Source organism: Panthera tigris, chromosome D3, assembly GCF_018350195.1.
Source record: "Panthera tigris isolate Pti1 chromosome D3, P.tigris_Pti1_mat1.1, whole genome shotgun sequence".
NCBI lineage: Eukaryota > Metazoa > Chordata > Mammalia > Carnivora > Felidae > Panthera > Panthera tigris.
In genome coordinates this window covers 56,193,989-56,218,392 of record NC_056671.1, presented here as the reverse complement: position 1 = coordinate 56,218,392, position 24,404 = coordinate 56,193,989, and the positions used below count along the sequence as shown (strand labels likewise).

The following is a 24,404-nucleotide window of genomic DNA, read 5'->3' as shown; positions in this document are numbered from 1 at the left end:
ATTCTGGTTTGTATGACCAGTAATTAGGTAGTAAAAATACTTCAGCTGAAATCTAAGCAGACTTGACATATTTCAGAAAAACGTACCAAGAAAATGAAACCTATCCCTGGAGTATTATTTTAACATATAGCTTCAATGATCCAAAGTGAGTAACTCTGCCTTTTTAAGAGATTAAATCGTGATCATTAGACTTATTACAGATAAGGCCCTGCTATGAAGATAAATGTGGTCAAATAGACGACAATAAAAATCATCCAGAGGCCTAAAGAGATTGACTGCTGGGAAGAATCAAACACAAGAAAGCACACAAGAGCCTGAGCCACTTCCCAAAATGCAAGCAACTATACGATTTCACTGTTCCCATACCTGCGGTGGGGGAGTTTGCGTGATGAGACTTTTTTGGCAGGTTGAAGATCTGTTCGCCAGGGTCGGGGGGAGGGATCGCATCTTGCCCTTGCCGTGCTTCTACAGGATCATACTCCTTCCCATCGTAGTTAGCATCATAGAATTTCTTAAACCATTGAATGAAATCCAGGTTGTCCTGGAAACGCCCCTTCACCAGCTTCTCCACTGGGATCACCTGCAATATAAAATCGCCATGTGAGTCGTGAACCCGTTTATGAGTATTTGGCACAACTGAAGCATTTCCTATAAACTATCTTCTACGGGTCAGGGATTATTTACTGGTCTCCCCCTCAGCTTCTTGGCCAGCTGTATTCTAGAATTCACCTATTTTTTTTTTCATCATATGCAAGCAAAATTAAAATAAAATGCTGTAGGTGTTCTTCTGAATTATTTCACACCTCTGAACAAATGAGATGAAACAAAAAGTACCTTAGCTGTCAAGAGGGGCTGATTCTCTTCAGAATGTATTTGATTACACAAGCATCTCCATGCAAAAATGGGCCTGGGATGTTGTGCTAGTTCAAGATTGATGAGTTTTCCATATTTCTTTTTTAAAAAATGTTTATTTGTTTATTCTTAGAGAGATCGGGCCAGCAGGGAAGGGGCAGAGAGGGAAAGGAAGAGAAAATTCCAAGCAGACTCTGCACTGTCAGTGCAGAGCCTGATACAGAGCTCGAACCCACGAACCATGACATCATGACCTGAGCAGAAACCAAGAGTCAGACATTTAACTGACTGAGCCACCCAGGTGCCCCTTCAGTATTTCTTTCTAACACCTGCTCCTGCTGTGCTGGAATAAACTCCTTCCTGTAAGGATTATAGCTACCAGAGGGTGTGAATGAATAAGACTCAAATCAATCCAAACATACACATATCTAACGGTCTGTAGGAAGCAAAACAAATTTTCCTGTTTTGTTTGTTTACAATGTAGAGAGACAAGCATTATAAACAACTACAAATACAGGGCCTAGGAGTTCACAGGCTGCACAGAAACACGGCTAATGTCCACGGGAGTGAACAGGGACAGAAATGGGGTCTGACTAGGGGAGGCACCGAAGGCATTCTGGAGGAGGAGGTACTCTGTATTCACCTCCACTTCTGAGACAAATCTCAGCTTTTCATAGAGTAACCCTTTCTACTGGCATCCTAGACAGCCAATAGGTACCCCCCCCTTTAGAGGTCACACGAGAACTTTCAGAATTGTGACAGGAAGAAATGTGGGGTGACTCATTAGCTTTACTTCAGTGGGCAGCTCTTTTTGAAGGAAAACGGAAAAGGACTTAGTTATGCAAACTGTGCCATTACCAGATTCTGACTTCCTCATCTTTGAGTCGGAATCCTAGCTGAATGTAGGCCATGGGAGTTACAAAGCTAGGGAGTGAGTCAGATGATGTGCACACAATTCAGACACAAACCTAGGGTTGAAAGGGCACAGCTTCACTGACTAATATGAGCAGAAGCCATATAAATTAAACTTTCAGTAAGGCTTTGCCATCTCTGGAACCAGATACCCCTGATACCCTAAAATGGATCATCAGAACCACTTAAAAAATAGAGAACAACCTCTATCAATGACCACTTGAAGAAAATACACCAACTGAAGCATTTTAGGCAAGCCATTAAACTAAATCATTAGCAGTACATTTTTAAAATGTTTTTTAATATGTTTTTTATTTTAAAGTTTTATTTATTTGACAGAGTGCACGTGCACAGGAGAAAGTCAGGGAGGGGCAAACAGAAAAAGAGAATCCTAAGCAGGTTCTGAGCTGTCAGCATGGATCCTGACATGGGGCTTGATTCCCATGACCCTGGGATCATTACCTGAACCGAAATCAAGAGTCGGACGTTCAACTGACTGAGCCGCCCAGGTGTCCCAGCAGTAAGTACATTTTTTAAAAATATTTTTGATAAAGCTAAAATTGAAACGAACTCAAGAATAGAGCAAAATAAAGAGAAACAAACTTTGGGAGGAGACTACATTTTTCATGAAGACTCTTCCCAAATTTCACTGAAGTCCACCCTTTTGTGAAGACTCTTCCAGGGAGGGAGACTTGGGTGTGGATCTCTCTCTCTTCCCAAATTTCACTGAAGTCCACCCACAGGGAAGAATTCCTTCCACACATGCACTTAATATTTGACTTTTTGTTTTATTAAATATTTTCATGTCTTCATATGTATAACTTTTGCTTATGCTGATCCTGATTTTTAAGTGCCTTCCTAGAGCATAAGGCCCTTTAATTAACATGCTACTTTCTTTTGTTTTCTGCCAAACATGAAAATTTAGAAACAGTTTTAGATGATGGTGCTACATTAACCACTGACAGTAAGCACTTACTTCTGTTAATTACACATTTCCCATCAAAATCAAAGTTTTGGGGCCTAAGCTCAAAATCTGGGGTGGCAAGCAAATCTTTACACAGATGCTGTCCTGCTCTGACAAACACACACAGGGACCACTGTCTATCCAAACAAGGATCCTTGGGGGAATCATAGCATATTACGTTAGAGAGGCCAACAAAGGTGATTGAGGCCAAGCTCCCTTCACTACAAGAATTTTATCCTAAACATTCTTCAACAGTGGCTCATCTCCTCTCTACGTATACACTTCCACGGACATATGGATGCCCCTAATCTGTTACGTAGCAAGTTATGAGTGGTTTTTTTCTTTTTGATCTAGAAGCATGTATAGAGAAAAGATACAGAAACGGATAGGGAAATAATGCTGTTAATAAGTAAGGAGAACCTATACAGCTCTGATTTCGAATATTACAGAAGGAGCTAACTGGAAATTAACCACAGCAAAGGACAAAGTTGAAAGGACTCCAAAAAGGCTGAACTGTTAAGGGGTTAATTTGAAATAAAAGTTCTGAGAAAACAAGAAGGCAAGATTTTAATATTTTGGTAAGACTGCTTTCATTTAGGAAGATAATAATTGCATTAAAATGCGTGCAGTTTAGCAAACTTTTCTCTTTTCCTTTAACCTGTCTCTTATAAAACACTATTTAAAATTTTCATTTCCATGTAGCCTACTTATTGCTACTATTGATGCAAAGTTATCTGTTCCTCCCCTGCTGCTTTTTCTCTTTCCCCTTACTCAAAATTCATTTCTTCCCAAACCTATTCCCTATAAGATATACAGCCATGGTAAAGAATATGGATTAAATATGTATTTGAGTAACAGGAACCATGCAGAGACTGAGTGGACTTCAGTGACAGTCCTTTATGGGAGAAGAAAGGACTCTAGTCTACTTCATTTGTACCACACTGGGACAACATTCTAACATTCAAGGGGTGGGGGGAAGGCAGTTTATGGAGACGGAGAATTTGAGTGTATACACTATGCTCAACATTTTGATACACATTCCCTCACTTTCACATCATAACTATGGGAAAGGGGTTATGGTCTCACTTTATAAGTGGGTAACTCAAAGAATTCAAGTAACCTGCTCAAATCTTGGACATGGGATACAAACCCATGCCATTTCCACTGTAACCTGCCTTTTTTTCCCCAAAGGAACAAAATACACAAAGAACCACAGTGGCATCTGTCAAACAAAAATTTCTCTCCTGCAATGTTAAAACAGAACAGCAACATTTGAACCTCTGTAATTACCTTTAGTGTTTAATATAATGGCTGTTAAGTTTAGAAATTTCCTTAAATAAGAGCCTCATACAAATATAGGAAGAGAGGGTTGATGCTTTATGCTAGGTACAGACCCCAAACTATTTTGACCATATTAAGGAATACGCCTTCGGATTTTTGCATTTTGGCACAAAAACCAATTTTTAGGAAAGATCACGCATTTTATGGAGGTAGAAGTTAGTTTCCTACCTTATCAACATTCATTCGCTTAAACGATGCTTGCAGAAGTTTAAAATTGTGAATATACTCATGCTCCAACTTTGCTTGAAATTTTACTTTCTTCAAACTAATGCAGCCTGGAAAGAGCATGTCCATGAACTGGCAATAGGCAGCCCCTGGAAAGAAAGGAGAAAAAGGCTGATGTAAGTCTGACTGTTCCCAGGTGTGACTGAGGATTGTTAGGCAGGAAGGAGCCCCCCCCCCCCCCCCCAGCTGTGTGCTCCTCTCCCCCATGTGCTTACACATCCTTATTCGATTGGGCTGGGAGCCAGAGAGGGAAGGGACCATGCCTCCCTCCCACCACTTTTCCCATTCCTAACCACTGTGACAGTGATGCTGTGTTCACCAGAGCATCCCCACATTCCACAATGAACAGAAATACTTTTTAAAAAAATGTTTATTTATTTCGAGAGAGAGAGTGGTGAGTGTGAGTGGGGCGGGGGGCGGAGGGAGCAACCTAAGCAGGCTTCATGCTGCCAGTACAGAGCCCGATGCAGGGCTCGAACTCACTAACTATGAGATCATGCCCTGAGCTGAAACCAAGAGTCTAATGCTTAAGCAACTGAGCCACCTAGGCACCCCAATACTTCTTGAGAGAGAGAGAGCGAGAGAGAGAGAGCGCGAGTATGCATGTGCGCACCAGTTAGGGATGGGGAAAGGGAGAGAGAGAATCTTAAGCAGTCTCCACACCCAGCAGAGAAAGAGGCGGGGCTTGATCTCGAAACCCTGGGATCATGTCCTAAGCCAAAATCAAGAGCTGGAAGCTTAATCCACTGGGCCACCCAGGCGCCCCCAGAGATATTTTAATGCCAAGGAACTCAGGATAAGAATAACTCTTCTTAGCTTCTATCAGAAAAAAAGGAACATTTTCTTCCCTCTAGATGCTACCTGCTCCAAGTCATCAAAATACACAGATCTGAGAGAAAAACAGAAAGTTTAAACACAAGAAGACTACAAAATTTCTCATGAAATGCATAGCTCAAAAAATAAATATGCAAATACAAATATGCCCAAGCTTTTTTTTTTTTTTTAATTTTTTATTTTTTTTAATGTTTATTCATCTTTGAGAGACAGAGAAAGAGCATGAGCAGGGAAGGGGCAGAGAGGGAGACACAGAATCCGAAGCAGGCTCCAGGCTCCGGGCTGTTAGCACAGAGCCTGACGCGGGGCTCAAACCCATGAACTGCGAGATCTGACCTGAGCCGAAGTCAGACGCTCAACCGACTGAGCCACCCGCGTGCCCTTGCCCAAGCTGTTTCATATCCATCTTGCAAAATGACTTAGGTTAAACTGGATAACTAAACCACCTAATACCCAAAACAGTTGTATACCAATTTAATTCCAGTCTAGAGCAATGGGGTCCTATATTAACATGAAGGATGAAGACAAGGAGACTCTGAAACTTACAGAAGTTCAGAGTCATGCTGTTTATGACTGAGAAATAAAAATAACAGAAATGTTCAATGAGTCCCCTGAGGAAATGGTCAGAGAAAAAAAGATTAAGTCTTTCATATGTATTTTTTTAATGAAGAACTCTTACATCATGACAATTTCCACTAGAAAATCCCAGCAAGATCATGTTTACGGATTCATATCTTCTTAATAGTTAAGGCCGCAGGCATTTAGAAAAGGAAATTCAAAGCCCGAAGGAGAAACAGTAATTGAGTGGCAAGAATGGGAACAAGATGCCATTTCTGTGTTTTGTTGTGTTTTTTTTTTCCTTCTTCAGATCTCTTGGTCTGTTTCTATAATGTGCCCGTGTTGGCCTTTCTGGAACATGAAGGAATTCCCCTCATCTTCTGGTATCAAGGTTTCTGTGAGAAGCTCTTTACTGTATTTGGGTGATTTACCTTTACATGGGAAGAAGCTAAATGATCTCTTATGTCACACAGATGTTGAGCATCCTTTACTGAGATAGGAATCTGAGAGAGAGAGAGAGAGAGAGAGAGAGAGAGAGAGAGAGAGAGAGAGAGAGAGAGAACACAAAGTATCCGGGATCTAAGGGCTGCCTCAACAGGAAGTGGTGAGGTAATTCCTTATTCAGAGGTAATACTATAAAATCATGAAATACAGGCTGCGGTAAAAAAAAAAAAAACCACCTCCAGAATCTTTGCATCTATGAAGTTTCTCCTTAGATGACCACACCCTGAGCGCAAACTAGTAATATTCCCACTCAAGCAGATGGGTTCTCTTAAAAACTAAGTAAAACAAACCCCAACAAAAACCACTGAGGAGGTAAGAGAAACATCATGATCTTGGGGGGCATTCTTATAGCCGTAATTATTCAGGTCTCCCTTTTCAAGTACCACCAGATGGAACAAATTCCAGTAGACGTTCAAACACTATTTTTACCAGAGATGGAGATGTCTATAAATACAACTGTCTCATCACCTGCTTTTTGTAGAGTTATTTTTCTCTAGCATTTAGCATAAAATGTACTTAGGAAGATCCAGATACTTCTGCATTCTTACAAGCCAACCAACCAACTCCCTCACTTCCAAAATTTCCAAAGTACTAACAGCTTTTGGATAAAAAGCAAACTTGAATTCAGAGAGGGGAAAAAGGAAAAGTCATCTCCAGTTCATCTAAAGAGAACCACTTTAATGACCTGGTATATACCACTTATTAATTAGTTAATTAATTAATTAATTTAATTTTAACAGACTGATCCCCTTCTGGGTCACGTTTAATACTTTCTGACATTTTTAATGGCTGATTTTTATATCATGCTAAGCGACTTTCCCAAACCAAGATTAGATATTCACATACATTTTCTTCAAGTATTTTGTGGTCTCAAGTTTTACATTTACATCCTGAATTCATGCAGAATTTATTTTGGTCTAGGACATAAAGGATGGCTCTAATTTTAGTTACTCCAAATGTTGGTGGGAATCTGTCATTTTTGGCATCCCAACACTTGGGCACCTTCCTGTCTGGTTGATGCTACAGTGCCCTACCTCCCATCCCAGTATGGACAGGGGGCAAATATCCTTTTCCCCATCCCCAGCAGTCAAGATGCAGGCCTGTGACCTGGGCTATGCCTGGGTCTCAGAGTCTTGACAGTGACCGAAATACACAGGGGATACTAGAATTTAATCATGGTAGCACTGATGGGATCTAGAGTCCTGGGACAGCAACACAGTGGCATCCTAGTCCAGTAGCACAAGGGAGGCTCTCTTTCCAGCTTTGGCTTGGTTTCCCATGGTCTCTGAGGTACTAAATATCTTTCCTATAAGTTTGTCTCTGCTTAAGCTTGCCAGGATTATTTTCTGCTATTTTCTTTTCTTTTTTTGGCGGCGGGGGGGGGGGGGGGGGGGAGGAGGGTTTGTGAGTGCAGCTTTTTGTTTTATTTTTATTTAAATTCAAGTTAGATAACACACAGTGTAGTCTTGGCTTCAGGAGTAGAATCCAGAGATTCATCTCTTACATATGACACCCAGTGCTCATCCTGAAAAGTACCCTCCTTAATGCCCCTCACCCATTTAAACCATTCTCGACTAGCAACCCTCATTTTCTGCTATTTTCAACCACAAATCTCAAATGTTAAAGTAACCTAGGTGTTGATCATCATCATTTCATAAATAATTTATGTTTTTCCGAGTTAAAGCATTATCTTTACTATATATTGCTTTCCTAATACAGGCATTCAGGTCTCTTTCCAGACTTAAAATAATTTTGGTCTGTCCCAGGGATAGCTCATACTCTTTGCTAATTAAATGCTACAATATGTGTTATTTTTTATAGAATAATTTCCCTTTTCTCAAAATCGTCTTAAACTTTATCATGCATTTATTCTATTTTTGTATTTGTCATTCATGGCATATAGAAAATAAATTTTCTTTGAAAATTAGTCATTTGCTAAGTAACAGCTCTATTGAGATATAACTCATCTATCATAAAATTCAACCTTTTAAAAGTACAGTTGACCCTTGAGCAACATGGGGGTTATGGGCACTGACCCTCCTGCACAGTTGAAAATCTTCATGTAACTTTTGACTCCCCCAAATCCAAACTACAAATAGCCTACTATTGACCAGAAGACTTATTAATAACAGTTGACACCTTCTGTAGGTTATGTTTTCTATCCAATTACTACCTTCTTATAATAAAGCTAGAGAAAATGTTAGGAAAATCCTAAGGAAAAAAATACATTTAGAAAATGTACTGTAGTGGGGCGCCTGAGTGGCTCAGTCGGTTAAGCGTCCGACTACGGCTCAGGTCATGGTCTCACGATCCGTGAGTCCCAGCCCCGCATCCGGTTCTGTGCTGACAGCTCAGAGCCTGGAGCCTGTTCCGGATTCTGTCTCCCCTTCTCTCTGCCCTTCCCCTGCTCACACTCTGTCTCTCTCAAAAATAAACAAACATTAAAAAAAAATTAAATGGAAAATGTACTGTATTTATCTAAAAAAAACCCCACACATGTAAATGGATTGATACAGTTCAAATCTGTGTTGTTCAAGGGTCAACTGTAAACAAATTCTGTGCCTCTGAAGATACAGAATCGTGTATCCACCACTACTATCTAATTCCAGAAGATTTTCATTATCACCAAAATGAACTCCATACCTGTTAGCAGCCACTCTCTCCCTTCCTGTCCGCCCGGATCCTGATAACCAATCACTGATCTATTTTCTGTCTCTACGGATCTGCCTATTGTGGATATTTCGTATAAATGAATCAAAATATGTAACCTTTGTGTCTGGTTTACCTTAGCAAAATCCTTTCAAGGTTTATCCGTGTTGTGGCGTGTACTGGAAGTGCATATTCTGTTCTGTGGCTTAATAACATTTGATTGTAGGTATATGCTACATTTTATTGATTTACTCATCAGTTGGTGAACATTTGGGTTTTCGCTTTTGGGCTATTAGGAGCAATGCTACTATGAACTCTCATGTACAAGATTTTGTGTGGACTTAAGTTTTCAATTCTCTTGGGATATGGTACACCTCTGTTTAACATGTGAGGAACTGTCACACGGTTTCCTATTTTACATTCCCACCAGCAACACACCAGGATACTAATTCCTCCACATCTGCACTAACACTTACTGTCTTTTTGATTCTAGTCATTCTAATAGGTGTAAATTTTGATTTAATTTCCCTAAACACTAATAATATTAAACATCTTTTTCATATGCCTTTTGGCCTTTTATATATCTTCTTTGGAGAAATGTTTATGCAAATCCTTTGCCAATTTTTAAATTGGGTGATTTTTCCTTTTATTGGGAAGGTGAAAAATCTCCATTTTAGATACAAGTCTCTTATCAGATACCTAATTTGCAAACACTTTCTCCTGTCTGTGGATTGCCTTTTCACTTTCTTAATGGCATCCTTTGAAGCACACACATTTTTACTTTTGATGAAGCACAATTACTTTCTTTCATCACTTGTATTTTTGTCATTTCTAACAAACCACTGCCTGCCTAATCCAATATCGTAAGGATTTATACCTACATTTTCTTGTAAAAGTGGTATAGCTTTAATTCATACACTTAGGTCAATGGTCCATTTTGAATTATTTCTTATATATGGTGTAAAGTTTGGGTCTTTGTTATTTTGCATGTAACTATTCAGTTGGGGCACCACTGTTGAAAAGACTATCCTTTCCATTTAATTGTCTTGGCACTCTTGCTGAAAATCAATTGCTATCAATGGCATAGTTTACTATTTCTGGAGTCTCATTTTTATATTTGTGCAGTAACAGTCTTGATTACTCTCTCTCTACTGCACTAACTTTGTGCAGTAACATTCTTGATTACTGTAGCTTTGTAGTCAATTCTGAAATGAAAAGTAGAAGTCCTCCAACTTTGTTTTTCCTTTCCAAACAGGTATTCTGGTTCCCTTGCATTTCCATATTAGTTTTAAGATCAGCTTGTCAATTTCTGATAGGGAGTGGATGATAGAGGCTTGGAAAGTACTGCCATTGTAACAATAGTTAAGTCTAACCCATGAACATGGGATGTCTTTAATAATGTTTTAAAGTTTTCAGTATATAAGCCTTCCACTTTAAAATTTTTATTTTCTTCAATTCTACTATAAGTTGAATGGTATTCTTAATTCTATTTTTGGATTGTTCATTGTTAATGCATAGAAATATAATTGATTTTTGGATATTATCTTGTATATCCTACAACCTTGCTTAACTCATTTCAGTTATAACAGTTTTTTCTTGGCACTTAGGATTTCTTTGCATACAAGATCATGACATCTGTAAATAGAGATCATTTTACTATTTCCTTTCCAATGTGAATGCTTATTTTTCTTGTCCAAATGCCATGGCTCGAACCTTTAGTAGTATGTTAAATAGAAGAGCTGCCAATGTACATCCTTGTCTGGTCGTAGTGGGGGAAAGCATCTAGCTTTTCACCACTAAGTATGATGTTAGCTTCAAGTTTCTCATTATCAGAGGAAGTTGCCTTTTTCCTCCCAATGTTTATGTATTTTTGAGAGAAAGAGCATGGGGGGAGTGGCACAGAGAGAAAGGGAGACACAGAATCCAAAGCAGGCTCCAGGCTCTGAGCTATCAGCACAGAACCTGACGTGGTGCTTGAACCCATGAACCGTGAGATCATGACCTGAGCCGAAGTGAGATGCTTAACCAACTGAGCCATGCAGGTGCCCCAGGGGAAGTTGCCTTCTATTACTTATCTTTTTAACATAAAAAGGTGTTGAATTTTGTCAAATGCTTTTTTTCTGCAATTATCACATGGCTTTTGTCCTTTATTCTATTAAATGGTGTACTACACTGGTTTCTTTAATCCCATTTGATCTAACCTTGTATTAATTCCATTTGATCATGGCATATAATCCTCTCTATATGTTGCCAGATTCATGTTGCTAGTATTTTGTTGAGAAATTGTGTCTATATTCATAAGAGATATTGATCTATAGTTTTCTTGTGATATCTTTGGTTTTGGTTGATACTGACCTCACAAATAAGTTCGAAAGTGTTTCTTCCTCTTATTTTTTGAAAGAATTAGTGGAGGGTTGGTGTTTTTTTCTTTCTTTGTTTAAACATTTGGTAGATTTCACCATTGAAGTTATCTGAGCTCAGGGTTTTCTTTCTGGAATTGTTTAAAAATTACCAATCACATCTCTTATTATATAGATCTATTAAGAATTTCTATTTTATCTTAGGTTTCAGTAGTTATGTCTTTCTAGGTTTTTATCCACTTTACCTAGGCTATTTGGTTTTTAAATATTCATTTCCTAACTTATGAGTTCTAATAAATTTTCAGTTGTTTCTCTTTAGTTTTCTAGGGAGAAATAAAGTGATACATTTTTGTACTGTATTTTTGTGTGTGTGTGTATATATATATATATATATATGTATGTTTATTACATACTTTTTCTTTAACAAGAGTATCTCATGTCCTTCCTCTAAGTCAGTTATTGACCACTGATTTCTGATCCTAAGGAAGTATTTTTCTGAGTTTTACCAAGAGTTGTTATCAGGAAGGGATCCTGAGTTTTACCAACTACCTTTTTAGCAATCATGGAGACAATAAAAGTTTTTCTCCTTTGATCTATTAACTGACCAATAACGTTCATGGATTTCCTAATGTTGAATCATCTTTATATCCTTAGACTTAAGTCCTACTTCGTGATATTTACAAAGTTTTTATTACAGTGCAGGTTTAGATTCACAACTACTTTATGATTTTTGCCCCTATACTTGTGAGGCTGTCTGCAACTTTGTGTGCTTTTGTCCTGGTTCTGATTATTCTTTTAAGTTAAAAAATACATTGGGGAAATTTTCATAATTTTGGGAGTCTAAAAGCTTGTGCACATAAAAAAAAAAGGCTTTGATTAGATTGCTCATGGCACAGTTCGCTAGCTGTATACCCTCAGTTTTTTTCTTCTCTATGCTTTCAGAACCATGTAAGTATCAAACAGGTGGAGTAATTTTTCTCCAACAGGCAATGTGGAAAGAATAGATAATATTAGCATTTCAGGTAATTTCAGGTACATTATGTGATCATTTAAGGTATTCTATCATAGGTCAGATTTTCTAGAGTCAAAGGAACCCCTGAAAATTTTTAAGAAATATCTTATTGACCTTGGGGAGCTATACTTAAGATTTGTTGTCATTGCTCCTGGGTATGTCCACTATGGGTATTTTCAACTTCCAGTTCCCCAAATCTCTACTGCACAAGACACATTATGAAAAGGATACTTTGAAATTAATTGTTGCTAAGAACATGGTTAAGGGTGCTTACTGGGGCAAAAAACTATAGTCATGGCATAACTTGAATAAGGCTGTTGTATTCTCTTTTCTATCAAAGGCTAACCCCTCCAGCTGTGCTGTAGATCCCATCTCTGCTCATCCTCTCATTGAGGTCATGGACTCCAGCTACTCTCAGTCTCTCAGAAATTGCAATGCGCCAATATCATCTGACTTTGACAAAGTAAAAATCTTTCTTAATTTCACGTAATCCTTTAGCTACTATATCATTTGTCTCCTCCTATTCACAACAAAACTTGACAAAGTTGTCCTTATTTCCATTGTTTACCATTCAAACCAATCCTAGTGTCTTCCAATCTTACCAAGTTCCAGTTAAGGTCATCAATAGCTTCTCTGTTACCAAAACTAACAGTCTTTCTTCATCCAACTCAACACCTCTGAATACTGTCTGTCTTGTTGCCCATCCCTTCTTGAAATTCTGTATTTTCCTCCTTAGACAGAATGGGTATCAAAGGACTGATCAATTCAGCAATCATTACTTTTGCCCTTTAAGTCTCAGCCAGCCACAAACCGGAATGCTCTTCATTGACAGGCATACAGATTTTTGGGCCATTTCCTTAACCTTGCAGTAACGGCCTACATTTTGCACAGATCCCACTTCCATCAATTTACGCTAAGGTTGCCATTATTCAGAACACATACCACTCCTTACTAAGAAGACTAACATGTTTTCCTATGAAATCACTATGAACTCCTTCCCCACTCTATAGTGACCTATGACATGGCCTCTGTCTACCTCTCCCTTGTCTAACTTCCCCTTAGGAAGCTCCTTTCACACTGGCTTCCTTGCTGTTTCTGGAACACTTCAGGTCTGTTTCTGCATTATGACCTTTATATAGGCTGTTTCCTCTGGAACTTTACATTCTTCTTGCCATTCATATCAAGGCTTGGATGTCACCTACCAGGAAAGGCCCTCCCATCCTATCCCATCTGAAGGGACTCTCTTGTCACTCTTCATCACGTCACCCTGTTTTAGGTCTATTTTATTAATTAATATGTTACTCTGTGGCTTCCCTTCCCTTGCTGCAATAGAAGGTTCAAGAGAGCTTGCACTTTATCTGTCCAGGTCCCTTCTGTATCCCGAACCTTGATAGTGTGGCCTTTACAATGAATCAGTTTACCGATAGTAGCAGCTGAACCCCAACAAGGGCTAGTCGATGGTAAAATTCTAATGTTACCAAAGTCCCAAATAAGAGTACAAAAAGAGTTGCTACATATTTTAAGAACTCATTGGGGTAAAAATTAAGCAAAAAAGCAATCTAAACTAAGAACTACTCTGGAAACTAAGTGTGCAGAAAGGTGAAACATAAGCCTCCAAAGGCTAAATATAACACACTCTGGTAAAAAGCAATCCAAATTGTAGGATGTTGTGTTTAACAAGATCATGATGGGCCATGTTCTGAGCCTGTGAACTCAAGGCACTAGTGCAGTTATGAGGGTCAAGTTCTGAAAATGAGGGAGTAATTAGAAAGTAAGGAAAATGTTCTGTCTTTGTGCCATGCTATGCCTGCACATGGTTCCAGTTGTTACAATCAAAAGTGACATAATGGAGCTAAAAAGTTTGGGGACAGGAATCCAAAATGAATAGGTGAGGCACTGTATAAAGGCAGAACTCAAAAATGAATACCTTAACCCTCCAAAGATTCAAGGATGTACGATTTAAATCTATGTAATCATGAAAAGCAGGAGAAGATAAATAATCTCATTTCTACCAGATTTAGTATTAGGGTATCAGGATAAACTGACATTTTTAAAAGGAAATGTTCAGACAACAAGAAAGGAAATGTTAATTTATAGATTATACCATGCCAAGAAATAAATGAAAATACCCATATTTATTTAAAATCTGTTAAAACATTCGTTATCAATTTTTACAGAGGTATTTTTATCATCACCATCCTATTTTACAGATTTGGGAACAAAGTTCAGAAAGTCATCCAGCTAATGAAAATAACAGAAGTGGAATTTATACTCTGATCTGAACTTCATTTTCTTAAATACTTCCTCTTCTCTATGCTGCTTCTAGGAAATTATAAGCAAAAATTCAAAGAAAATTTGGAAAATTTCTAGATTATAATTCTGTAAGAAGTCATAAAATGAACTGGAGAACATATGAACCTTTCAGACTGATGTCAGAGGTAGAGGGCCAGCTGTACCTTTCCTAGTTATAGAAGAATTTGGGCTGGACAGATAGTTCATTTACCTGTCCCTGTGTCATGATTTTATATTTTTTAGTACATATACACTCATAAGAACTTCATTTTACATGTTTATGTAATGTATATACAAAAATGTAGATAAAATAGAATACATATACATTATTATCTCATAGCACTTTCCCTAGAAATGTGACCTTGTCTGCAGAGAAGACCTTCAGATATATTGGGTTTTGCCACAAAGAGCTACTCAAATTGCCCATCTGATGTTCTCACAGGCCAAAGAACTATTATATACAAATGTCTGTATCAGTGGATTCAATTTCAACTTTCCACCATCTTAGGTGGTACTGATGAAGGGTCAGAAGAAAGACAACCTTAATTTACCGGACACATCCACACAATTCTATCTGTCATTATAGGTAAAGGACTTCTAACAAAGCTGCTTCAATTAGGACCACAAAGTGGGCAGAGAAGGATAGAGAAATGAGCTGTTGGTCTTTAGATCTAAGCCTTAATCATCTTGAACAGACCATGACCAGGCATCACACCTTTCTAAACCAGCAGTAATCCCTGTCTGCAAGACATCAGGTTTGGATAGATCTCTAAGCTCTAAAGTTAAATGATTCTCCAATTCGGTCACCAACTTCTCTTTTAAGGGATACTTGATGTTTCTGCTAATTAGGAGACAACAATGCTTCATTATCATATGACTAAGTCTTGTCAGAGCTCTTGCTCCCAGCCATTGCCATCTTTTGTCATGGTTGCTGGAGGAGACACTAGGATATCACTGCGTCTGGGGTAATGCTCCCAGGGGCACACACAAACACACACCCCTTCTAGATGACAGTTCTTCCGTGTATTTCTCCTTGAGCTCTTGACATTTATATTCTCAGCAACATAACTGTGTTCTGTCACCTTCAGTAGTTGAATTAAAGAGCTTTCACATTAGAATACTGTTTTTACACAATCATCACAGGATCATTCCGGCTCTATTTGAGCATTCGGCCCTGTCATTCCTTGAACATGGTCTGCAGAAGCATGGCTGTAACTAAAGCTCTCATCTCATGTTGAAGGCAGTATTCTATTCCCCTCTGGGAAATCAGAGCCTCATAACAAGGAAAGTGAGACTGCAAAATACAGGGTTACAGATTTCCAGCTCATCAGCAGAAATCTTCCTACCTACACAAAGACAAGTCTTGAGGAGCTTAATGGTAACTGAAAATAATGCTTTGAAACATTAACGTTTTAAAGGAATTAAAAATCCTCAAGTTAGGCTGCATTTTTCTAATCCAACAAAAGTACGATTACGTTAGTAGTAGCTTTGTTTTTGTTTTTATAGGAATCTCCCCCATTCCTGGCACGAACAGCTGCTTGATAACTTCAGTTACCACAGTATGATTTAACTCCCTTAGAGTGAACTTAGAGCACCGTCTATTTCACCTGCCCTGAGTCACAAGTGCAAAAAAATAAAGATCCAGAGGTTCAGAAATCTGCTTTCAACGGAGCTTGTTCTCTGGAATTCCCATGGTCCTCCACTGAGCTTCCCGCTTCTTCCCACTGTTTGGAGTGATGTCAAATTTTTATTCATATTTTAAATAAGTCCCAAAGACAAGTAACTTTTAAATGGATTCCATAAAGAGGAACAGGAGCGATAACCAGCAGGAAGATTTCAACTCCCACAGACACAGAGAAGGCTCACGTGAACTGTGCCGAGTGCTGAAAAGCACCCCATCCTTACCCTTCTCCACATACAGAGTAAGTTGTCAAAGGACACTTTCATCTCTTCTTTCACACAACAAGAAATACGCCAGCGATCGCTATTCAGGCAGATGGAGTTTTAAGAGCATCAGCAGATAGACTACAAGGCCTTGCCAAACCATGTGGCTGGGCTCTCATCTGATAGGTACACTCAGGTTTTTACTAATTTAGAGGATATAAAACTTTCTGAAGCATCTTGTGACTTCCAAATACTAAGTAACAGAAATGCCAAGTACCGCACAAGAAATATTGACGAAAATAATTATACAGCAAGAGATGAAGTATGCTTACTATGGTGAGCATTTCATAATGTATGTAATTGTTGGTCACTATGTTGTAACCTGACACTAATATTGTAGAATACTTTATTTCAATAAAAATGGAAAATTACAATCTTGTAAGGCTGCAGCAAATTGCAGTTAAAGGTGTTAACATTCTTTGCTTACAGCCTGCCTTCAAGAAGCAAGAATACTTTTTAAAAGGTAATGTTACCTTTATACTGTACTTCTATTAAGAAAATTACAGAGCAATGTCGAAAGTGAGACCTGCTGTAGAGAAAAAACTGATCAGGTATTAAGATTAATGTAGTAAGTTGATTTCAAAGTGCTTCTTCACCAAAAAAGCCATGGAAGAATAAAGATTTTATTTTTCAAAAGGACTGTCAATGTAGCAAAAATCTCCACGTGAAATAGTCCTTAAGATTTTATGTATCATTTTTTTTTCAAAAAATTTAACATTTTTAATTTATTTTTGACAGACAGAGAGAGACAGAGCATGAGCCAGGGAGGGACAGAGAGAGAGGGAGACAGAGAATCCGAAGCAGGCTCCAGGCTCTGAGCTGTCAGCACAAAGCCCAACATGGGACTCCAACTCACGAGCCGTCAGATCATGACCTGCGCCGAAGTCAGGCCCTTTAACTGACTGAGCCACCCAGGCACCCCTACATATCATTATTTTTCAATAAAAGGTAAATTTTAGAGAAATAATTAGAGATTATAATGGATAGAAATGTACAATACACAGAAGAGAGCTGCTATTTTAAGGGCGGTATTTGTGAAATAATTGTTGCAGAAACTATTCTCTCAGTTGAAAATTAAAATGTGAAGAATGCTAAAGTATGACTGGACTATTTCTGGTTGCTTTTTTCAACTAAATGGCGATTACCCTGTAACTTGTCATCTTGTGTTTCAAAGTTTTTAGGAAAAAATACAAAATTTCAAATCTGCCTATTGATACAAAAAAAGATTCAGCCAAATGAAAGAATAAAGAAGTGGGAGATGAAGAATCATCTTCTTGATCTGAAATACTTTTCATTGCTAGTTGACAATCCAGTGCTGGGAACCTGGTTTCACTTCTAGTTTCCACTACCAGTGATTTCCTTTAGGGTGATGGACTCAAATTTTTACCAAAACAAGCTGTCTAACATACCCAGCTTCATACAGAAAGATCTGGCCTCTACATGGGAATCAAGAATGAGGGAAACAGAAGCACTTGGAGCACAGGCAGGCATGGTGTGCAGGACAAAAGGTCACTGGCTTCCAGGGAGTCTGATGCTGAAACTGGCAGCGAGATGTCCCAATAGCTTAACTCCCTGAATAGAGCTAAAGTTAGCATTTGGCATTCCAGACACAGGAGAAAAGGAAGCACAAAAAGCTTTCTTACAAATGAAAAACAAGGTAGAAAAGTACATTTGAAACCCACACTAAAGGGGTCAGTTTTCTTACTAGGGTCATCAAAACAGAAACTTCTGTAAAGCTGTGACATCAGGGGACACAGTTTTCTTACATGTGCATTCGGTATTTTCATGTTGTTTTGTATCACCTCCTCTACTTCAATGGACAGTTTTTTTTAAGTGTTGAAATTACCTATTTAAAAATGGAAGATTTTACTTAACGAAAGCTTGAGATGGCAGCAGGAATCTGGAAAAGATGGGTTTTGTATCTAATTTTTGTGGTTATAGATCACTGCTAAAAAAATGCCAATCCATAGGTGACATACAGGGATTTCACTTGATTAATCAATGAAAAGCCAGTGAACCAACAAATACTTATCGAGGAATACTTACTTAAAGAACCAAGTAACTTAGTTTTGAGAGATGAGACCTAGGAAAATGAGCAAACACACCAAACTGGAAGTCCTAAAGTATATGGTAGAGACAGAAATACTAGAGCGCTTAGTTCAAAAATTTTGCCCAAGAGAAAGCCAAGAAAGAGTAAACAATATTCTCAAACAGATGAAGTCAAGTCCAGCTTGCATGGTCATTTCCAGTCCTCAAATCGTTTAATAACCTTTAATGTTGAGGTTATAATGACCCTAAGATTTTGTACAGCCCTGAAAATTAACATGAGAGAGAGCTCACATCTTGTTGAGGGTGACCTGGAAGAAGAGGAAGGTGGCACTGGGGATGGACCTCAAGGGCAAGCATTCCAAGCAAAGATAAGGAATTAGAGCCTTTGATGAAAGAGGATTTGAGGCAAATGTAGGTGAAGGGTAGGGTGTAATGGGGGTAGATGCTGCAAGGACTGTTTGTAGCAACTGCTCAAAGCTTTAAAAGCCAAGAAGAGAAGCAACTTAATTTGACAGGTAGTGGAGAACCAATGCTTATTTCTGGGCATAAGTGTCTTTATAGAAAAATGCCTCCTAACGTATGCCATTTTTAAGCTCCAGTTTTTTAGAACATATCTATTTTAAGGGAAAATGAGATTAATGGCAAGAAACCTAAAGCCTATACACTCTTCCCAATTTTTCAAGGAATTTCTACGGAATCATCATCCATGTTTTTTTTTTAAAGTTTTATTTATTTATTTGGTGTCGGGGGGAGAGCGCACGAGTAGGGGCGGGGAGCAGAGAGACAGAGAACAAGAATCCCAAGCAGGCTCTACGCTGTCAGCATGGAGCCCGACACGGGGCCTCATCTCATGAAACATGAAATCATGACCTGAGCTGGAATCAAGAATCTGACGCTCAATGCACTAAGCCACCCAGGCGCCCCACTGCCCATACCATTCTATCAACAGTTCAACATGCTAGGCCACTATGTGAATACTAGGTGTTGTCAGCTGATGAAGCAGCTTTTAGTACAGTGCAAGATGGAGTGATAGGAATTGAGCGGCACAAACCCACAGTCCATTTCTCCACAACAGACCACTCTCTACAGTTGCTCTTTCTGTGGCTGAGGTCAGTGTCCCTGGGAACTCTTCCTAGATCTAAGTTATTTCATCTGTTTCACCAAGACTTACAGGTGAGGCCTCCCTACTTACCAGCACGACCCCAACAAATCCAGTCTACCAGCTCTCACCAATGCCAGTAACATGCTCTACTTTCCAGAAGCAAGCATTCCCTTCCCCCACAGCTCCCGGAGGAGAGGCCTGGTGGACAGAGAAACTCCAGAAGGCCAGGTGTGGTACCAAAAGAAGAACCACCATTTAACATTCATGCGGACTGTGACACATTCAAGAATTTTCTATAATGAATTGCTTTCTTTCTATTTCACAGATTTATCTCAGAACACTTTTGCTTTTCTAACAATTTTCTAACAATTCTAGTGTTGGGAGGAATCTAAATTAGTATGAGGAATGTATGAGCATTTACTTGAGGGATTCAATTACAGGACCACAGGAGAAATTAAAAAAAAAAAAAAGGCAAGTTTTTTAAAAAAAAACACACACAATTACATATAATTTTAGAGTTGACATACACATTTTCATTAGAATTTGGCACCTTATCCAGTTTCCTGAAGTTCTTCCATGAACTGTCATACAATGTAATCTAGAAGAAATCAAAGTGGAGAACGATTCTCTTATGGAGGGGAGGAACTGCAGGAAATCGTGTTGGCATGAGTTTCCCATTTACATGCTTCTTATTGTCAAATAATTTGGTCATAAAAGCTTATGAGTGTTAATACTTGGGTAAGATCAAACCCTTGGAAGGGAGGGGACAAATACAGAGAGGTAATTTGCAATCTGTCTGAATTACGTAATGGTTACAGAGTGGAAAAAACCCAATGTGCAGAGCCATGCAGAGTTGCCAAGCAATTCAATTATTTTTTCCAGGTAAGCAATCCTAACATGTCCAAGTATTTGAGGGCAGCTTCTGACACTCCTTTCTTATAATGTCTACATGGTTGATAAGCTGTGTATTTAAAAACATCATTTAGAAAAACAAATAGGTTAGAAAAAGTATTCTCCTTTGAAGAACAAGAAAACTTGAAGCTACTGGTTTGATCATCTTAACTGTGTGGAAACTAGACAGTTTACTAATGGTTCAGATATTCCTGTGCACAAACTGCCCATTAGAGTTGTGGCCACCTGAATGGGGAGACAGGCTAGACATTTACTTTTCTCCCGGGACCATGTTCCACCTTTGCTTTATACTTAGGGAAGCTGGAAAAAAAGGAATCTGAGTGCTCTGGCTACAAAAGTTATCAAGGAGAACTTTAGCAGTAAAGGAATCAACTGGTCTCCACTGGATACGATCTGTATTGTTTTTATATGCCTATATCCCCACATCCCTAGACCTGACACATTGTAGTAGGCACTCTCGATAAGTCTGCTGTCTTTGGGAATACAAAGCCATATGTTAAACAACCAAATGACATCTGAACGGTACCTTTACTCAGGGTACCGCAGTACCTTGGGTGGCGCAGTGGGTTAAGCATCTGACTCTTGATCTTGGCTCAGGTCATGATCTCACAGTTCATGAATTCAAGCCCCACATAGGGCTCTGTGCTGTTGGTACAGACCCTGCTTGGGATTCTGTCTCTCCTTCTCTCTGTCCCTCCCCTCCCCTGCCTGTGCTCTCACTCTCTCAAAATAAATAAACTTAAAAAAATTTAAATGGTACCCTTACTCAAAATCCCCATCTTCCTCTTCTTGTCCTGAATCTTATCCATATTAAAAACCTAGTTTGAATGACATTTCAATTAAATTATGCTTCATAAATATTTACCATCCACTAAATTTGCATGGCTATTTGGCCAAAGACCCAAACAAGGCTAAGACAAAAACCTTTTCTAGACTAAAATAATCTTTCTTTGAATAGCACAGCATTTACTACTTGAAACATTCCTGTCCCTTTTCTGCTGCCTTGAATCCCAATCTATGTTCCAGAGTCTTATGCACACATGTGCGTGCATAAAACCCTGCATCTTTTCTCTGCCTTCAGTAACATTTTCTGCCTAAAATGTCCTTTTGAGACTTGTTACACTTGAATAGAAATTTCTCATTCTTTAAATGTTAGTCCAAATATCACTTCCTCTATCAAGTTTTCTGTTCTTTGTACAGACTTCACTATTTTATTATAATGGGTATGGGAGCCCAACAGCAGGTTGACTTGCATTTTAATTAACAATCTCTCTCCTAACTGACTGGTGAGTAACTCACTAAGACTGGGAATGGTGGCCAATCCACCTTTCTACTGCATTAGTAGGTGTCTACTATGACTATAGACCACTGACAGCTCTAGAATCTCTATTTGGAAAATAGGAGCTGCAGCCTGGGTGGAGTTGGGAAACAGATATGGGAATAAGGGGACAGAACTGGACGGGAAATGGGTGAATATTCCTCAATGTTGCATTAGCATGTCCCTTCATAAAAGGCTAAGAAAATCAACCTTCCATGCCGAAGGGGTTGGATAAGTACTGACAGAGGCTCTTAGCGTAGCTGTTGCAACCCAGGTTTGCTGAACTCAGTGCAATACTGGGAAAACAGTGATACCTTGATGTCTAATTCCTTTGGGGGAGGCCAAGCCTGTAACAAAATTTTTCTCAAAGATGTTACTTTTCCTCAAGAGCACAGAAAGGAAAAAATGAGGATGTGAGGTCCTCTCAGGTACAAGCTTGTTAAATCAAGCCTGGATTCAATGTGAGGAAAGGGCTACATTTTTGAGATTCAAATGGTGGATTGTGCACCCATGTGCTTAAGTGTATTTCTAAGGAGGCATTATCCAGGCTACTGTTTCACTGGCCAAGGATAATTTTGCGAGAGCTGAACAAGCTCTTCCAAAGCGGGTGGTGAAATCTCAGAGCCACCGTGTCTTCCTTGGAGGTAAAGAGTTCAGAGGAGGAGAGGAATTACCAGATACATCTCAATTCTTCAAGCAGTAATAGAAAGGATTAGGATGTGGACTTCGAACTCCTCCTTCTCTAACATCCTAGAGATGTTTAATGGGTTCCTGATTAATGGATATGGGAAGAAAAAAAATCAAACACACACATGTGCACACAGTGAGCTCTCCATCACACCCACAGCTGCCATACATACAGCAAGGAAAGCATAAGGTTGTGATCCAAGGACATCCCAGTTCTAGTGTCAGATGTGAACATTTGGTATCCTCTTGTGTAAAATAGAAATTAAACATTCCTATTCTTCCACACAGGCTGTTATAAGAATTAAATACAAATAAAAGCACAATGAAAATGGTCAAGAGCAATATATAAAAGCTGAGGCCTTAGGACAGCATTATCATGCCCCTCAAGTATACAACTATGCATTATGTTCCTGGTTAAGATCATCGGAGCTATAAGAATGAACAGGATTGGATTGGATTGTTTCAGATATGAAATATGAATCTCCAAAATGCATGTTTTAGATTCAGAGGGCAAAGAACCAAGGAACAAAAGGAGGTCCTTGGCCTCCCACCAGCACAGGAAGGCTATGAACACATTCCCAAGATCCTCCAGTTTATCTACTCAAAAACATCCGAGGGCTTCTCCAGGCCTGAAGTCTTTCCCCAGATAAACATATGAGGCGCTTAAGTAATCACAAGTTCATTTATGAAAGGAAATGACTATTTTTCCCCAATTTTATACTCTTCCTGTTAAAGTCTTTAGATGGTTTTAGCTGAAAAGGCAAAGAAAAAGAGCAATATGAATACAAAATAATGTTTTATAAGGAACATATCCGTCTTGTAAAGTAAATGACAGCTTTGGAAAAATCAAAACAGCTCACAATATATTGGAACACACTTTTTAAAACTTAAGATACTTGTTTTTATACATCTTGGTGAATAACCTCAAAATAAACACACGCTTTAAAAGTAAGCAAACATCTTATAAAACAGAGACAAAAATCCAAGGAGAAGGGGCTCTACAGGTTTCTGATATTAGAATTATGAATTACAAAGGAGCCTTAAAATCTGCCATGTCCTTGGACTCCAGCCTGATGTTTCCCAAACTCTGCACCAAGAGTCCTGGGATCATGGAGTCAGGACTCCAGGCAGTGTACCTGACGGAGTTAATCAATGCTGGGGCTTCTGAGATGCATGCGTAGTCTAGGCCCTTTACTTCCATCAGTACCACCCTCATCAGATGGACTTACCCACATTACAACAGTGCTCATCTCTAGATTCATAACCATGGGTTCACTGATGGTTTTTGAGCAGGTAAAACTCAGTAGAGGCTTACTATAGATTAGAAGAAAAAAGAACCTGAATCCACGAAATTACATGATAATGAGTTTCTGGAATAGCAATATACTTACTAAGAACTCAGACTGCATTCATCTATGACATCTGAGAATTTTCTCAGGTAAGCGAAAATAATGAGATACAAGTCTAGAATTGAAGGGATCACTTTGTACAAATTCATATAATTACTAAGTTTTTGTGATTTGGCTAGAATTCTCAAAGGTAATCATCTGGGTTTCTAATAATATGTCATTAATTAGTTTTGTTTCTGTTAAGATACTATATTTAGTTCATTGTGATTACATGTGCCTTGGTTTTTTGTTAAGTGTAAATACTGCCAGTCTTCAATAAAATAAGCACGTTCCAGGTGATGTGTTTTCCCTAGCCCATTTCCCCAGTGTTCGTCATTACCTATGAGAGACTCCAGTAGAAATGATTAAGTACACAAAGGACGTGTCTGTAGATCTGTGTTTGTGAAAAATATTAATGGAGTCACATAAACTTATCTAGTTAGGGACCTGAACAGTCATCACAGAGGACTGGCATTATGGAACTTAAAATACTCGTTGCAG

The 24,404-nt window shown here is 38.8% G+C and overlaps 1 protein-coding gene across 5 annotated transcripts in view; it reads right to left on the bottom strand.

The window, feature by feature from the left end:
• Positions 1 to 24,404, bottom strand: part of MAPRE2 (microtubule associated protein RP/EB family member 2) — a 158,830-nt gene that overhangs the window by 36,557 nt on the left and 97,869 nt on the right. For all 5 annotated transcript variants that reach the window (XM_042962346.1, XM_007090747.3, XM_015541370.2 and 2 more), the window contains 2 exons: positions 4,238 to 4,383; positions 367 to 580 (listed from right to left, as the gene is read on the bottom strand). In XM_042962346.1, coding sequence (XP_042818280.1) covers positions 367 to 580; positions 4,238 to 4,383 — 360 coding nt within the window. The remainder of the gene's footprint in view (positions 1 to 366; positions 581 to 4,237; positions 4,384 to 24,404) is intronic.